Source organism: Triplophysa rosa, linkage group LG2, assembly GCF_024868665.1.
Source record: "Triplophysa rosa linkage group LG2, Trosa_1v2, whole genome shotgun sequence".
Classification (NCBI taxonomy): Eukaryota; Metazoa; Chordata; class Actinopteri; order Cypriniformes; family Nemacheilidae; genus Triplophysa; species Triplophysa rosa.
Window position 1 is genome coordinate 22,594,228 of NC_079891.1, and position 14,509 is coordinate 22,608,736.

The window sequence follows — 14,509 nt, forward strand, 5'->3', positions numbered from 1 at the left end:
CGTTTACATTCTGATTCCAACGACACATTTTGTGATTCACAGGCTCGCTCAACACGACATTAATTCAGATGGATCATTATCACTATAAAGTGCCTTTTGGTGTCCTCATCAGAAACACTGAGCCATCGTGAACATAATGTAAAATAATAATATTTTGAGGTTTTATTATAAATGTCCTAATATTTACACACATACAACTGCAATAAGAAGATTCTTAAAATGTGTTTTATCATTTTATACCACTTTCTTTAATTCGATGTATGTGATTTTGGCATGTCCCTCACACTGCGCTATCGTCAGTGAGAGTAAAAAGTGGAAACATTGCACAAAATTAAAATATTTTTTGAATGTTCTTATTGTCCTCAACGATGTATTTAATTAAACAAATAATTTGGATAATTTATATTCTATTTTCATAATAATATTAAGCTTTTTGCATGCGTCCCTGTAATTGCTGTCTACCCTGTCATTTTGGGGTAAATGCCCCTTTAAGAAATTGTGTGATGTCCTCAGTGACATCTCCTCCCCCATTCTGCCTTTCCTCAGTGGAGAAGTTAAAACATCTGCAGCGCACACAGTAAGTATCTGCACTCATTTTTCCTAGTTTTCAACATAACGTGTTTGTAGTTAAATGTTGTCAAGCTTCACATGTCCACATTGTCATAGTGACATTTTAATTAACATAAAAACTTTTCAGTAATTGAAAATATATATCTTAAACAGTATACAGTCAGCTTTAACAGTGAATCCCTTTGCTAGCTGCAACTACACCATGTGTTCATCCCTGCTAATTTCAGCAGCTATTCTGACACTTGTTTAGTATTAGTTCTGATTTAGAAGGAAAGAAAAAGGAAAGAAAAGGAAAGAAAAAACTATACACATTTCACATTGTGAAAACCTTTGGCCTAGGCTATTTCATTATATTTTATCCAGACAATGTATAGTATTAAATATTACATTTGTCTATTTCAAAGATGTCAGGGAAGAGGCAAATGAGCATTCTTTCATGCTTTGCTCTAAAGGATCATCTCCCTAAAAGGGTGGCCAGGTCAGAGAAGGAGACTGTGGAGAAGACAGTAGATGAGGCAGTGGAGGAGACAGCTAGGGTGTCAGTAGAGGATGAGTCCATGGAAGAGACTGTGGAGGACTCCATGGAAGAGACTGTGGAGGACACCATAGAGGAGACAGTGGAGAACCCACTGGAAACAGGGAAAAAGAGAGGATTAAGTAGAGCAGCCACCTATAGGTGTTTCTTTAAGAAGGAGTGGTCAACCCGATGGCCATACATCACAATGGGAACCACCAGCTCCTTCTACTGGTGCTCAGTCTGTAGACAAGAGAACTCATGTGCCCATCAAGGCGTGAGGGACATAAGCAGGCATGTTGGCAGCCAGTTTGGGAGGCTTTCTAAAATAGCTGCATTAGTGTAAGTGCTCCATTCAAATGCAGACTCTGAGAGGGTTTTCTCCATGGTTGGACTAAATAAAACCAAAAACCAGGAACAGCTTGGCACTGGATGGAACTCTGTCATCCATCATGACAGTGAAAATGGCTGGCCTGGAACCACAGTGTTTCAAGTGGGAGCCACCCACCCCTGTGCTGAAGGCCTCAAAACATGCTACCAACACCTACAATAAACAACACTAACCATTATCTCTCTCTCTCTCACACACACACACACGCACGCACGCACGCACACACACACACACACACACACACACACGCACACACACACACACACACAAACCTGCACTAAGAAATGATGAATTAAATAAATATTTTTTTATTTGTACAAATTTATGTGTCACATTTTTCAGATCAGACCCCTGTCCCCACCCAAACCCCCGCCGCCGCCAAAATCTCACTCTGAACTCAGTTCAAAACTTGAGAGCCCTGATGATGTCTAAATTCTAACGTGACAATAAGCCAAACTATGTCTCAGTTAACATTATGGTTTGAAAACAATGTATTTAAATGCTCTGCATTTTCATTTTTACAATTGTAATGCTTATTACAGCAAAAAATCAGTTAGGCACCGGCGCGATTCAGGGCATGGGGGATGGGTATTGGTAGATGAAATCTCACTGCCGCTCATGGTACTTTGATGTCATACGCCGATCTTTCTGCGCAGTGCCAGATCATCTTGAAGAAGCCTGAAGTAGTGGGGGATGGGATCTCACGAGGGGGTGAGACAGTTGTGCGCAAAACTAAAGTGGCTGCAGGCTTAATGTTTGTGGAAATTTGGGGTAAAACTGCATGAGTGTTGAAATTTGTAGATTTAGATTAAATTAAGTAATCCAAGTGTCAAAACAACATGTAAAATAATTATAAAGACACATAAGTGCAATATCTATGTAATCATCCTATATGGAATTTATTGTGTTTGCACTTGTATATTTGATCAAACAAATTGTGTAGTCCATTTTGAGCCCATGCACACATTTCCCATTAATGTCCAATCTAGGAACAACACGGGGAGCCCACCTGGCTTCACACATGTGGGTCCTAGCTGGGTCACCCAGATGGCCCCCAGATTAGATGCCCATTTTGAGCCCACGCCCACTCTGTACCCCTGTAGCCCATTTGTAACCCATGTGGGCCCCACATACACGTGTTTGCTGGGATAATGCAATGTAAATCGCTTTGGCGTTTGCCAAATGCATAAAATAAATGTAATGTAAATGTTTTAAACTACGCTTTACCACGCAATTTACGCGTTAACACGTATCTACGCGTTAACGTGTAAATTGCGTGTTAACGCGTTAGTTTCACGTGTTTTGTCCCTGTTGGCCTTCCATATACTGTCATACTGTACTGATGCACCCTTTCCATATTCTTCAAATTCGGACCGCCTCCTTCACAATGACGTCAGAAACAACAACAACTAATCGGACCAATAGTAAGTTACGTGCATACACAAGAGATCTGTGGAACTGAGCTGATACACGGGGGGACTTCTCATTAAAACTGTTGCAGTCCGATTTGTGCGTTGGATTCTTTAAGCTTTGTTTAAACAATATTAACACAACGTAAACACGCTTTTGTTTTTATGTGATTTAAAATCATCTGATTCATCTGTAAGGTAGGAAAACCCAAGAACTGTGGATTAAATACTCGAGGCGCATCAAGATGCTGCTGCACTTTTTGCCCTCGCGGCAGTGAGCAAATGTAATGCGTTTGTCCAACTCGCAATGAGATTTTGCGAAGCAAACTGTTGTTTTAATCCAATGGGGAGTTTTGACGCTCTGTGGATATTCGAGGAATAAATATGTCCACACACCTGAAGTGGGCAACAAAACAGTGGGCAGAGAGCAAAAGCTGAAGAAACGTGTGCCTCAAAGGAACAGCAAGACATCATGCGTGTTATTGGACAGACCAACAAATGGAAAACATTGACCTTGCAAGTTAACTTTTAATTTGTTCCATGTGGGCGCATCAAGGAATGGCAAACTCTGGAAACTCCACGGTCACTCAATGGCTGCATATGTTGATTTTGTCCATAGGCTTCGCGTCTGTATGGTTTATTCGTTCATCCACTTCATCCCCAGCACACAACCAACGTTTGATATGTTGGCAGGCCATCATGAAGTGCCATGGAGAGGTGGAGTGCCACTTCGCGTACAGTCAATATCTACAATCGTGCGGTCCCGTGTTAAACGGCAACAAGAAGAAATGTCCCAGTCACTGCATTCAGTCCATCATCCAACTTAACCTCACTGCGAACGGCCCAGCGCTGGAAGACTGCGACTGCGCCTCGGACAGTTTTTGCGAGATGACCAAGCGAGCCATCGAGCCGTGCATGCCCAGAACCAGCCACATGGGTTGCACCGAAGCCCGTATGCAGTGCGAGAAGGACACGGAGTGCAGCACCGCCATGCGCGACTATTTGTATCACTGCAGGAAACTGTTCGGAGAAGAGCGATGTTCCGACGATTGCAGGCGGGTCATCACTAACATGCGCTCTGTTCCTAAAGCCCAGCTGTTGGATACTTGCGTTTGCGACGGCACGGAGAGAACTATATGCGAGTATATTAAAGTCAGCATGAAAAACTTTTGCTTTAGCGACGGCTATGCCACCGGGAGTGGATTTTCGGATACGGAGGAAGATTTAGAGGAGGACTATGTGACTGATTATGACGAAGAGGAGAATGTTGCCGGAGATTTAAGAGCAGGATACATTTTTACATTGTCCTTCACTACTTTTGCATTTTTTCTAAGATTGCATTAAAACGAAAGTTTTTTGTGTTGATCCTTATATTATAGGCCTACTTGAGAGAGTAAAATTGCCCATTGGAAAATGAAGAAAATTATAATAATCACTTCGACATTAAAGATTGTGTCAAAAACTGTAGCGAGTTTCCAAAATCTGCACACCATGATATGACGATATGTTTGATATTGAGTTGAAAATGTGTCTTACACTATATTTTAAGTTATTAACTGCCGTAGAAAGTGCTATACAAAGAGAAATAAAAACTGGACGTTTATTTTTGTATAAGATTCGGTTTATGTCAATAATTAGGGGGTAGTTCACCCAAAAAATATATATTCTGTTATCGTTTACTGATCAAAATTTCCTCTGGCAATACAACATAATAAATTATATAAATGATAAATTATACCTCATCATATCTAAACAAAACGTGTACGAAATCCACGAAACTGAATGCGCTAACATGCAAAAAGACTTACAGATAACAAACGCTATAATATCGTTTAAAATGTGCTTTTTAAAGCTCTATTTTTTGCAGCAAAAGGTCAACTACAACAAAATACTAGACCATCTGCCATTTATATTGTGTGTGACTTCAAACCCATGGAGTACATTTTTTAATTATTCACAGATAACATAACAAATATTATTCATCTTGCAATATTTATACATCTGGCTTGGGCAGATGAGATTGTTATGTGACTGTTAAAATAAAAAAAATCCAATTTATTGGCATATGTCGATAATAAAGACCTCCCTACTACCCCTTACCTTACCATACACTTTATTATGAAACACCTGTTTTTTTTAAACAGTTTATTTTGTTGAAAATAAATGCCTGTATGTGTGATGTGAAAATGTAGACAAGCGAAAGGTGGATTCCACGCGATAGTCTCACTACACCATTGAAGGTGTTGGTGTGTGAATGTCAATTTTTACACTTGCATGCTTCCGACGCCCATGCTAAAAATGTACAGCAGTTTAAAATATTTTGATTATCTTTAATGAGCATCAATATGCACACTTTGTTTCCACTTTTTTGTCTGAATGCTGTACTGCCATACTCTGCCATAAGCAAACGCCGCCCCTGAATGTAGGACAGCAAACATTATCATATGGTAGTCAATGGGGTCCAAGAAATGTTTGGTTACAAGCATTTGTCCAAATATATTTCTCTGTGTTCAACCAAAATACATTTATACAGGTTTGGAACAACTAGAGAGTGAGTAATTTATGACAGAATTTTCATTTTGGGGTGAACTATCCCTGTAAACAACACTGTTATTGTCAAAGTGTTGTGTTTATGTAACATAATGTGAACGTGTGAATAATATTCTTTAAAGAAACACAGTATAAATGGTTGCTAAAGATTATTGACTGGTTACTTTCTTTTTGATTTTACATAAACAAAAAGTTTGTATGAAAGTACTAAAGTACTTTATTTATTTTACTACATGTAGACTTTGCATTTGCAACATTTATTGTTTTTTTATTAACTTATCAGTTACAACAGATCCAGGTGTGTTATTACTTTCTGTTCCTAAATGCAGATTCATTAGGTTATATACAAAAGTAAAAACAACAAAAGAAGCTAAACAAAAAAAGTAAAGCAGATGGGCATGTGGGCTTTCAAAAAGGCTTTACAAAGAATCGTAGTTACACAGTCACAGGTGACCATCTCTTTGCTGTTATTTAAATTCTGAATACAAAAGATAATACATAATGTGAAAACATTTGTATTATTAACCATAGCCCACTGTCATTAGCCTAAATGTTGAACCAGATATTTTCATTTAGGCTACTAGATTACTATGCCCTTAAACAGATGTGATACTTTCATAAAATATGCTTTCCTGTGATGGAAACCTGTCCTTCCTTAAAGCATTAAATATCACAAATGTAGTCATTAATGCTCAGTATTTGTTTCTAGCTGTCAACAACGTTTCACTTATCAAAGTCATTATCGCCAGTCTTTGCTAGTTAAATACTTTAGCTCAGTGCCTGCACTTGACCTTAAATGTTTACAGAGGTGTAAGTTTAAGTTCCTTAAGACTCTCAACATCTAAAGTAACAAATAAGGTTGTTTTTTAAGGGGATCAGACTAGAGTAGCATGAGCCAAGCAAGGCCCTGACTGGCTTATTTGTTCAAAGCTGAAGTGTTTATTTAAAGTCTTCACTCAAGCTGACATGAAAGAAGCAATGTTACTGTGAATTAAGCCTCAAGTAGCCTTCACAAATTCATTCAATGAATCAATCTGCTACTGTGTGTGTTCAAGTGGGCTTGTCGATGCTTAAAAGTGAGTTTGCATCTCACTGTGAGCACTCGAGTAGTACAAATCTGCTTTTGGATTCATATAACAAATTTGTTCTGGAAATTCTAATGACTAAATATAACAACACCAGCTCAGTTAGCATTCAGAGTTAAACATGGCCGAAAGATCTTACTCCATAAAATGTATATGGAGTGTCCTAGAATGTGTAGAATATGTCCTTTCCCCGCACATTAAAAGTAATGTTTAACCTCACTCAAAAACGTATCATTGATAAAAATGGAATGGTTCTTTCACAGGAGTTCTAGAGGTGGCCGCGGTGCTTAGTTCATTTCGAGGTAGAAGTGGGGTCTCCAGTCTTAATGAATGAAGAAGAGGTTGAGTGGCACTTCTGTCATGCTAATACTAAACACACAATAGAGGCACCACACAATGACCAGGCACTTCATTCTGTCTTCTAGTTGACACCTCTAGAAAGAGGAGAGTGAACGTTCATGAGCGACGAGAAGGAGCAAGAAGTACAATGTAAATTATGTTAATCTGATTTAAATGAATATGTGAAGAAAGTGGCATTTTATTTCTTCATAAATCATAACTCCAAATGTAACCTAGAAAAATGAATGGACATGGTTTGTGGCATATTTTTTTGTTCATAAAAAATTGGAGACCCATTTAAAACCGGGCAATAGGCGTTCGGTTGTCAGGCCATCGGATTGGGGGATGGTTCCTAAAGAGGCTCCTTAGGAATTTGGGGGAAGGGCAGTTATCCTAAAGCCTCTTCACCAAATGACCTACATAGACAATCAGAGGTCCCATTTCCACCATCTGTATACTTAGTCTGAAATAGTGTGCAGAGGGGTGCTTATGACTTGATTGCACTTCTATGTTCATTTTTATTAGGCTTAAGGGCGGACGGTGAAAGGAGTGAGGAAAGCTGGAATGACACCATAACTTAATTTTCGGACTGCTGTGACAGAGAGAAACTGTAATGTGGCATGACACCTCCTAGAAACTTCAATGGATGACCCTTAGAATCTTCCTTTACTGGGACATTGTTTTAGAGACCCCTTGTGAAATTGGGGGTGCACTGTTTTGGACAGTGGTTTAGTGTTGTAAAGATATTTTTGCTCTTTTTACAAATACTTTAAAAAGGCTGTATCAAAATTATTAATCATGTTAATTGAATGTTACACGATTTGACAAGCACCAAGCAGGTGATTTAAATCTGAATGTATATTAATAAAATATGAAATACTATAATATTTTTTCCGTCCATAGATATGTGCATATAGTCCAAACCCAATGACAACTATGAAAGCTTGACAGAGGTATTGAGGCTGAAAGAAGCTTCTACGAGCCTCAATAGGGAGTGCTACTCTATTAACCTGACCTCTAGGCCCAAGAAGAGTGAAAAGATAGCCATGTACCTCTCCATCTGTTCTTGTTCAAACCTTGTCTGACTATAATACAAGCATTTAAACTAAACCATGTTTTTGTCATTTGATTTAATACAATACAATACAACCGCAAAGTTTGATCTCGGTGTGTGTATTGAACTAAAATTTAATGTAGGCAGTGTGTAAAACGTGAGGAAAAAATAGGCTCTTATGCTCAAATCTGCTTTAGACAATATGCACTCTAAAAAAAAATGGTGCTATTTAGCACTAAAAGTGGTTGTTGTCTTGTAATCATAGGGGAACTACTTTAAGTGCTATATAAAACCATATTTTGGTGCTTCAGCGGTTCTTCAGGGGTTCTTTGGGATGACTGAGGTGCTATATAGAACTGCTGAAGAACCATACAGGGGCTTAACAGGTTCTTTATACAGAAGCGGTACTATATATCACCTCAGTCATCCCAAAGAATATAATAAAACATATTATAATAAAAATTAATATTTTATAATATTTAATTATTTATTTGTTTATTTTTATGTTGCTATATAAGATTAATTAATTTTAGTTTTATTATTATTATAATTTTAGTGCTATAGTGCTCAGATTATTTCTGAGGCAACATTTACATTTTTTGTTAGTTTATTTTTTCACAATACTTTTAGGCCATTATTTGATTTGATTTCAATAAACAAAAACTTTCAATGTTTTAATTTGAGTAAACTAAAATAACCTTGATGTAACATTATTGAATGTGTATAATGCTCACAAATATTAATGCATTTTATGCATGGATGTTCTTCACTGCTGTTCAATAGTCAGAATCCAGAACAAAATCACTTTGACTTCATAAAAGTGTTGTACAATGCCAGGAAGAGAGCTGTGTAAACGTGAATTAGTTTTGCACTACCCATATTGACCATAAGCTGGCGGTATTGTTTTAACTATAAGTTTCAACATCTAATGAAAAAAAATCTTTATGGAAATACTTCTGAATTTACATGTATTTAAATGAGTTTATTTATTTTACATTCATTTGCACAAATCATGCTTGTATAGATTTTTAGCAGTAGTCTTCACTGGCTGTATCTCCTTTGCAAATTGCATTTGTGACACCTTGTGTATTACAGGTACGTGTCCGCCTGCGGCGCCCCTCAGAGCATCCGGTCCATGCGGACCAGCAGCCCCAGTTCCCCCGCTGTTGAAATTCTTTACCTAAAACAACCGACAATTGAAAAACATATATACAGCCAAACTCAACCCAACAGAAATAGCAAATATCGAAAACAAACCTTTCGCTAGGTCTCTGTCAATCGTCTGACATGCGACTCCCTCAGTCCCTAGTGGGCACAAGCATTTACACTCCCCATCGATCTGGATAACAGTGCCGCCGTTCTGGCATGGCTGACACTTACACACACTGTACTCAGCCACATAGTCATCCAGGGCCTTTCTGAGATTGTCTCGCCTCGACTGACCATCGGCAAAATCCAAAGGAATGGAGTTGTAGATGGGTTCAGGCTATCAGTACAATGAAAACAGAGGTTCAGTTAAAGCAGCAAACAATAGCATTAAAGTGAAGATGGAGTGAGGAGCATTCTTACATCGCTGTAAATGAGAGCAGGAAGTAGAGAGACGGTCTGTGCCCATTTTACATAGTGAGTAACGTCCAGCTGGTTCTCTTGAGTGAGCTGTGTCTTCATGGCTATCGCTGCTTCTGCACTGCCCCCTTTCACTGTGATCAGCACCTTTTCAACAATCCCCTTTTTAGATTTGTCATCTGGTAAAACAAGTTGTATGAATTTTCAGATACATGCTTTTTTGTTGTATTAGACAGCATGCCCTTAAAGTGTTGGTTTGGTAACACACACACCTGTGTCCTTGGGTTTTAGCTCATTACAGATTTTTGGTTTAACTTTCGCTTCTCCTCCCATGTTGGATTTGCCCAACGTTGCACTAATGTCAACCTCAAAGCATTTCTTCAGCTGGGTTTCCACACTCTCTGTAGTGAAAAATGAATCATCCAATGAAGTTTGAATGACCAATTAAGTGGAAATGCCACATCATGGAGAGAACTTGAAATAGCCTCCAGCATACAGTATGAACGTAATTTACGTCATTAAGTCATGCATATGTTTATTTCTTGGTGAAAATATGTACACTAAGATAGCAGTAAACCAATAAACAACAATTCCGTTGTGTCTCTTTTAAAGCTACACTGTTGCTTTCAGTATGGACAAAAAAAATCGATGACATGCCATCAGATCCAATTTGTGAAATTAAAGGGATAAAAAATGAAAATTCTGTCATCATTTATTCACCCTCTTGTCATTTCAAACCTTTATGGCTTTCTTTCTTCTGCAGAACACAAATGAAGAGATTTTGAAGAATGTTGTTAACCAAACAATGGCGGTACCCATTTACTTCTATTGTATGTGCCCAAAAGTCAATGGGTGCCGCTGTTGTTTGGTTACCAACATTCTTTAAAATATCTTCTTTTGTGTTCTGTAGAAGAAAGAAAGTCATATAGCTTGAAATGACAAGAGGGTGAGTAAATGATGACAGAATTTTCAATTTTGGGTGAACTATCCCCTTTAGGTATAGAATGGTTTATATTTTTGGTATTAACGTTATTGGTATTAACTTTACCTTTGTGTTTGATCTCATCGTAATTCATTATGTAAACAAGTTCATATTCTCCACCGGACCTTCCATTTTTGGTGTAGTGTGTGCCATAATCCTCCAAGAAAGCGAAATATGCACCCTTCTCATATCCGAGTGGAAGTGCATCCACATTATTCAGGAACAATTGATCAACCTCCAGTCCCCGCTGCTTCATCCTGTAGGTAGCCAGCTGTACTTTGCCTTTCACTCTCATGAAGACCTTTCTCTGAAAAAGAGCATGTGCTTAGTAGCAGAAGGCATATTTTCTTCAGATCTATATTGCAGTATCAAGTTTTAATGCATGAAGAATGAAAATTTCACTTACCTTGGTGTCTGTGTATTCGGAGATCTGTTTGATCATATTTTGTCTTTCAAAGTTAAAATTAATCCCTGCTGAGCCCTCAAGGTTAAGGCCAGAGCTGGCAGCACCAGCGCTGCCACCCTCACCAGTTGCCTCACCAGATTTACTGGAGGACTCAGTGGGTGAAAATTTAAAGCTCAGCCCCACATCAACAGTTGTGCTGGAATCCGTAGTTATCTCTTTTATTAAAGAGTGAACGTCTTCATACATCTCCTTAGAAGTTGTCTCTTCCACTTTCGTCTGAGGATGAAGAGAAATGCATCATAGGGTCATGGCTAAAAGCCCTTTTTCTGATTAACTTGATATGTTGAATGTTGATCGAGTAAGGCCATGTCAAAGATTGAAATTATAGTGAAATAAATGTTGAAACTTGATGCTTCTAATCTTTAGCCTGGATTTCAGGATCACATTGTCTTTGTTATCATTTCAGTGCAGTTACTTGTTTGATTGTTTGCCTCTCATTCAATATTACAATGCACCTTATGTTCTATTATTTTCTCTGTTTTACAATAAACAATCAAACAATCAAAGCATACTAGTGAAAAAGCAGTTTGCATTGCACATTAAGACCGACCTCATAGTTGAGAACTCCGACGTTCCATGGTGTTCTGATCATATCCAGTGTGGTTGGTTCCCTGACCCGATTACATTGACCATTGTAAACTTTGTTATTGAAGGGATTCATTCGAGGTCCAGATCCCAGAATATTTATTCTATTAAAACACAAATAATATCCTAAGACTTAAGACATAAATTAAAATATGCAGCTCAGTAATAGTTAATGAATAAAAAAATATAACAGAGTACAATCTGATTCAAAAAGACATATTTAATGTTCAGGTGTATACGACTATACGCTATATATTTTTCAGTAGAAAGACTAAATGTGCTCACCCGTATCCAGCATGCAAGGCTATGTCGGATTCGACTACAGTTGACTTGCCACAAGGTAGTTTAACGTCATCGCAGTCAACCTCATCAGACCCATCGTCGCAGTCGTCATCTCCGTTACACTTTAGATTCTTGTTTATACACTTCTCTGTGAAGTAAGATTTGTAATCACTGATTATTGCTCCTTGTCTCACACTACGACTAGAAACCTATCGAACAAATACTAATACTGACGTGATTCACACTGCCATTGAGAACTTTTGCAGACAGGTGGAGCGTCCTCGTCACATTTAGTAGAAGGAATGCAGGGTTTGCGATCTCCAATAGGTTCTATGCATCTACTTCCTTGAAACTGCCCAAAGACCTCAATACCCCTTGAGCGATACTGTGTCACACATACACAAGCGCAATATACTTACTTCATGTGCATAAGGAAAATGACAGACAAAGAGGCAAAGAGAGAGACAAAATATAGAATCCAGTAGGCATACTGTAGTATTAGTGCATGGGTCACAAGGAGTCCACTGGGACCAAGCACTCATTTTGCAGTCGATTGATGCTGGGGCATTAGCATCCCGTGTCTTCCGTGAAGACCTTTGCCTTGGAGAGACCAATAACGATCAATTTAATAATAACTTCACTGTGGTAAAAACTGTTGGATTAACACATATTACAAATGTCATGATTTGAGAATGTGGATACATACGTACATGTTGTCCTTTACACTCATTCCATCAGCCTGATAAAGAATGCATATCAGTACAAACAGAGCAGTAACAGTCCTCATGGTGAAACGCTGTAAAGACACTAAAATGTCTGTTGTGTATGATGGTGTACTTTTGTATTTAAGCATTGATTCAATATTAATAATTAACATCAAGCTTGTTGACAGGAGGTTTGGAAAGATTTGAAATATGCTGTTAGTTTGTTTATATCTACGTGCTTTCCTGGACTTCATCATGTGATGCAACAGTATTTACCTTAACTGATTGTCTGATGCTAAACTGTCTGACCTACATTTATGTTGTGCTAAAGGTTTTTCTAGATTTGAGCAATTCTTAACTGATTAATCCATTGTGCATTTAGGGACACTTCTACAAACCTTTGAAACAGCAAGAGATGTTTAAAGGATGTCAGATAGAGTGCAGAGATAATCTTTTAGAAGAAGATCATATATTCTCTGACCTACACTAATCATTCACTTGTCTTTTAAGTCAAAGACTATAAGACTTTTTCATCATTTTATACAAAGTTTTTATGAATTTGACATGAGAGATAATGAATAAACAGTTTTATTCTGGCAATTTTATGTTTAGAGTTCTACAGGTATTAGGATTTTTTTTACAAAACATACCTTTGCTCATCTTAGCGTTTATATAAGAACAAACTCATGCACTTCACTGCTTTTTGTCTGACCCAGCGGGCGTTGACATCACATGTAACATCCTAAGTTCTTAAACAAATATTATTTTAAAGTCCGAAAGTTTTTACTGGCTACAGAATGTTGAGAATACATGTTTATTGGTGATTCCTAAAAAAGATTAATCAAAAAAAGAAAATTATTTCGTGATTTACTCACCCTCTTGTCATATCAAACTTGTATGACTTTCGTCTGCAGAATAAGGAAGAAGATATTCTGAAGAAGGTTGTGACCTTCTTTTGTGTTCTAGAGAAGAAAGAGTCATATACAGGTTTGGAATGACATGAGGGAGAATAAATGAGTACAGATTTTTTTAAACTCTCTTTATTCAAAGCATGTAAAAATATACATATTTCAACCCCCCTTCCCCCTTCTAGATTTGTATTCGCAAAGTGAATGACCTATCATCACCAGCCAACATCATCTCTGTCAAGTCAGCTGCCTTTCCCACTTTAAGCAAAAAAAACTCATCAAATTCAACCATGTCCCAGAACAATACAGCTCTGATAGTTTTCTTTGTGCAGGGTCAAAGAGGAATGTTGGCCTGGCAGTGTGGTGCTCCGTGGACATAGAACCTGTCCTTTGCACTACAGCTATGTGCTGAGAACACAACTTTTTAATGTTTCAGACACTTCCCTTGACTCGCTCAGGAAGGTGGAGAGGACGTGAACTGCACATAACGCAATCCTCAGTCATTTTCCTGTTGTTTAGACAATATTACTGGTAGAAATGTACTGTCGTGGAATTTTCTCTATAAAACAGTCTAAAATTCATCCAAAACATTGAAGTCTTCACTCATTTTTTTGGCGTATTTGGTAAAACTTTGAAAAGGGGTGTGTTTGTCTACTTTTGGTCTTTAAACTCAAAATGAACAAAAGTATTGCTTTTTTAAACTATTTAATTATATATACTTTGTAAATAGTGAATTTAAGATTTAGAACTTTGGAGTATAAGTTCTCAGGTCTCAAATTCCCAAATGTGAAGGAAAAGAAGCATCTGATTTCTCCATGAAGGAATCTGTGTTTTCAGAACACTTTTTTCCTCTTTTATGTACAATAATACTTCGTAAACTGATGCCCCGTATGAAAAAAAAGGTTTTAAATGAAAATTAGAAATGATTAAAATGATTAAATACGCAAGTCTAACTTATGCATAGAGTGCAGAGAAAAGTAATAAAATATGAGTCACATCAGTTGTGTTTTAGTGTTACATACTGTAAAAACCTCAAAATGTTACAGATTTTCCACGTATGATGTAAAAACTGTAATTTTACGGAATTTTAGTGTTTTTTTTAAT

The 14,509-nt window shown here is 37.6% G+C and overlaps 2 protein-coding genes across 2 annotated transcripts; one reads left to right on the forward strand and one right to left on the reverse strand.

Annotated features, from left to right (window-relative positions):
- Positions 1 to 1,885: 1,885 nt before the first annotated feature.
- gas1b (growth arrest-specific 1b) lies at positions 1,886 to 6,198 on the forward strand. The gene has a single exon (XM_057328988.1). The coding sequence runs from the start codon at positions 3,425 to 3,427 to the stop codon at positions 4,226 to 4,228; it is 804 nt and encodes a 267-aa protein (XP_057184971.1). The 5' UTR covers positions 1,886 to 3,424; the 3' UTR covers positions 4,229 to 6,198.
- Positions 6,199 to 8,934: 2,736 nt separating this feature from the next.
- Positions 8,935 to 12,595, reverse strand: c9 (complement component 9). Its single transcript, XM_057328987.1, has 11 exons — positions 12,504 to 12,595; positions 12,285 to 12,393; positions 12,028 to 12,178; positions 11,797 to 11,941; positions 11,477 to 11,615; positions 10,867 to 11,142; positions 10,527 to 10,767; positions 9,751 to 9,879; positions 9,482 to 9,657; positions 9,170 to 9,398; positions 8,935 to 9,092 (listed from the first exon to the last, which is right to left on the reverse strand). Exons 1-11 carry the CDS (start codon positions 12,578 to 12,580, stop codon positions 8,941 to 8,943), a joined length of 1,824 nt encoding a protein of 607 aa, XP_057184970.1. The 5' UTR covers positions 12,581 to 12,595; the 3' UTR covers positions 8,935 to 8,940.
- Between the last annotated feature and the right edge of the window lie 1,914 nt (positions 12,596 to 14,509).

What these genes read in the sequence shown, in the direction of transcription:
- gas1b (XM_057328988.1), top strand. Translation starts at nt 3,425, where the DNA reads ATGTGGGCGCATCAAGGAATGGCAAACTCTGGAAACTCCACGGTCACT.
- c9 (XM_057328987.1), bottom strand. Translation starts at nt 12,580, where the DNA reads ATGAGGACTGTTACTGCTCTGTTTGTACTGATATGCATTCTTTATCAG. An exon ending in ATGAGTGTAAAGGACAACAT is followed by an intron (nt 12,394 to 12,503) that starts GTACGTATGTAT and finishes GGTCTCTCCAAG; the next exon opens with GCAAAGGTCTTCACGGAAGA. An exon ending in ACCCATGCACTAATACTACA is followed by an intron (nt 12,179 to 12,284) that starts GTATGCCTACTG and finishes TGTGTGACACAG; the next exon opens with TATCGCTCAAGGGGTATTGA.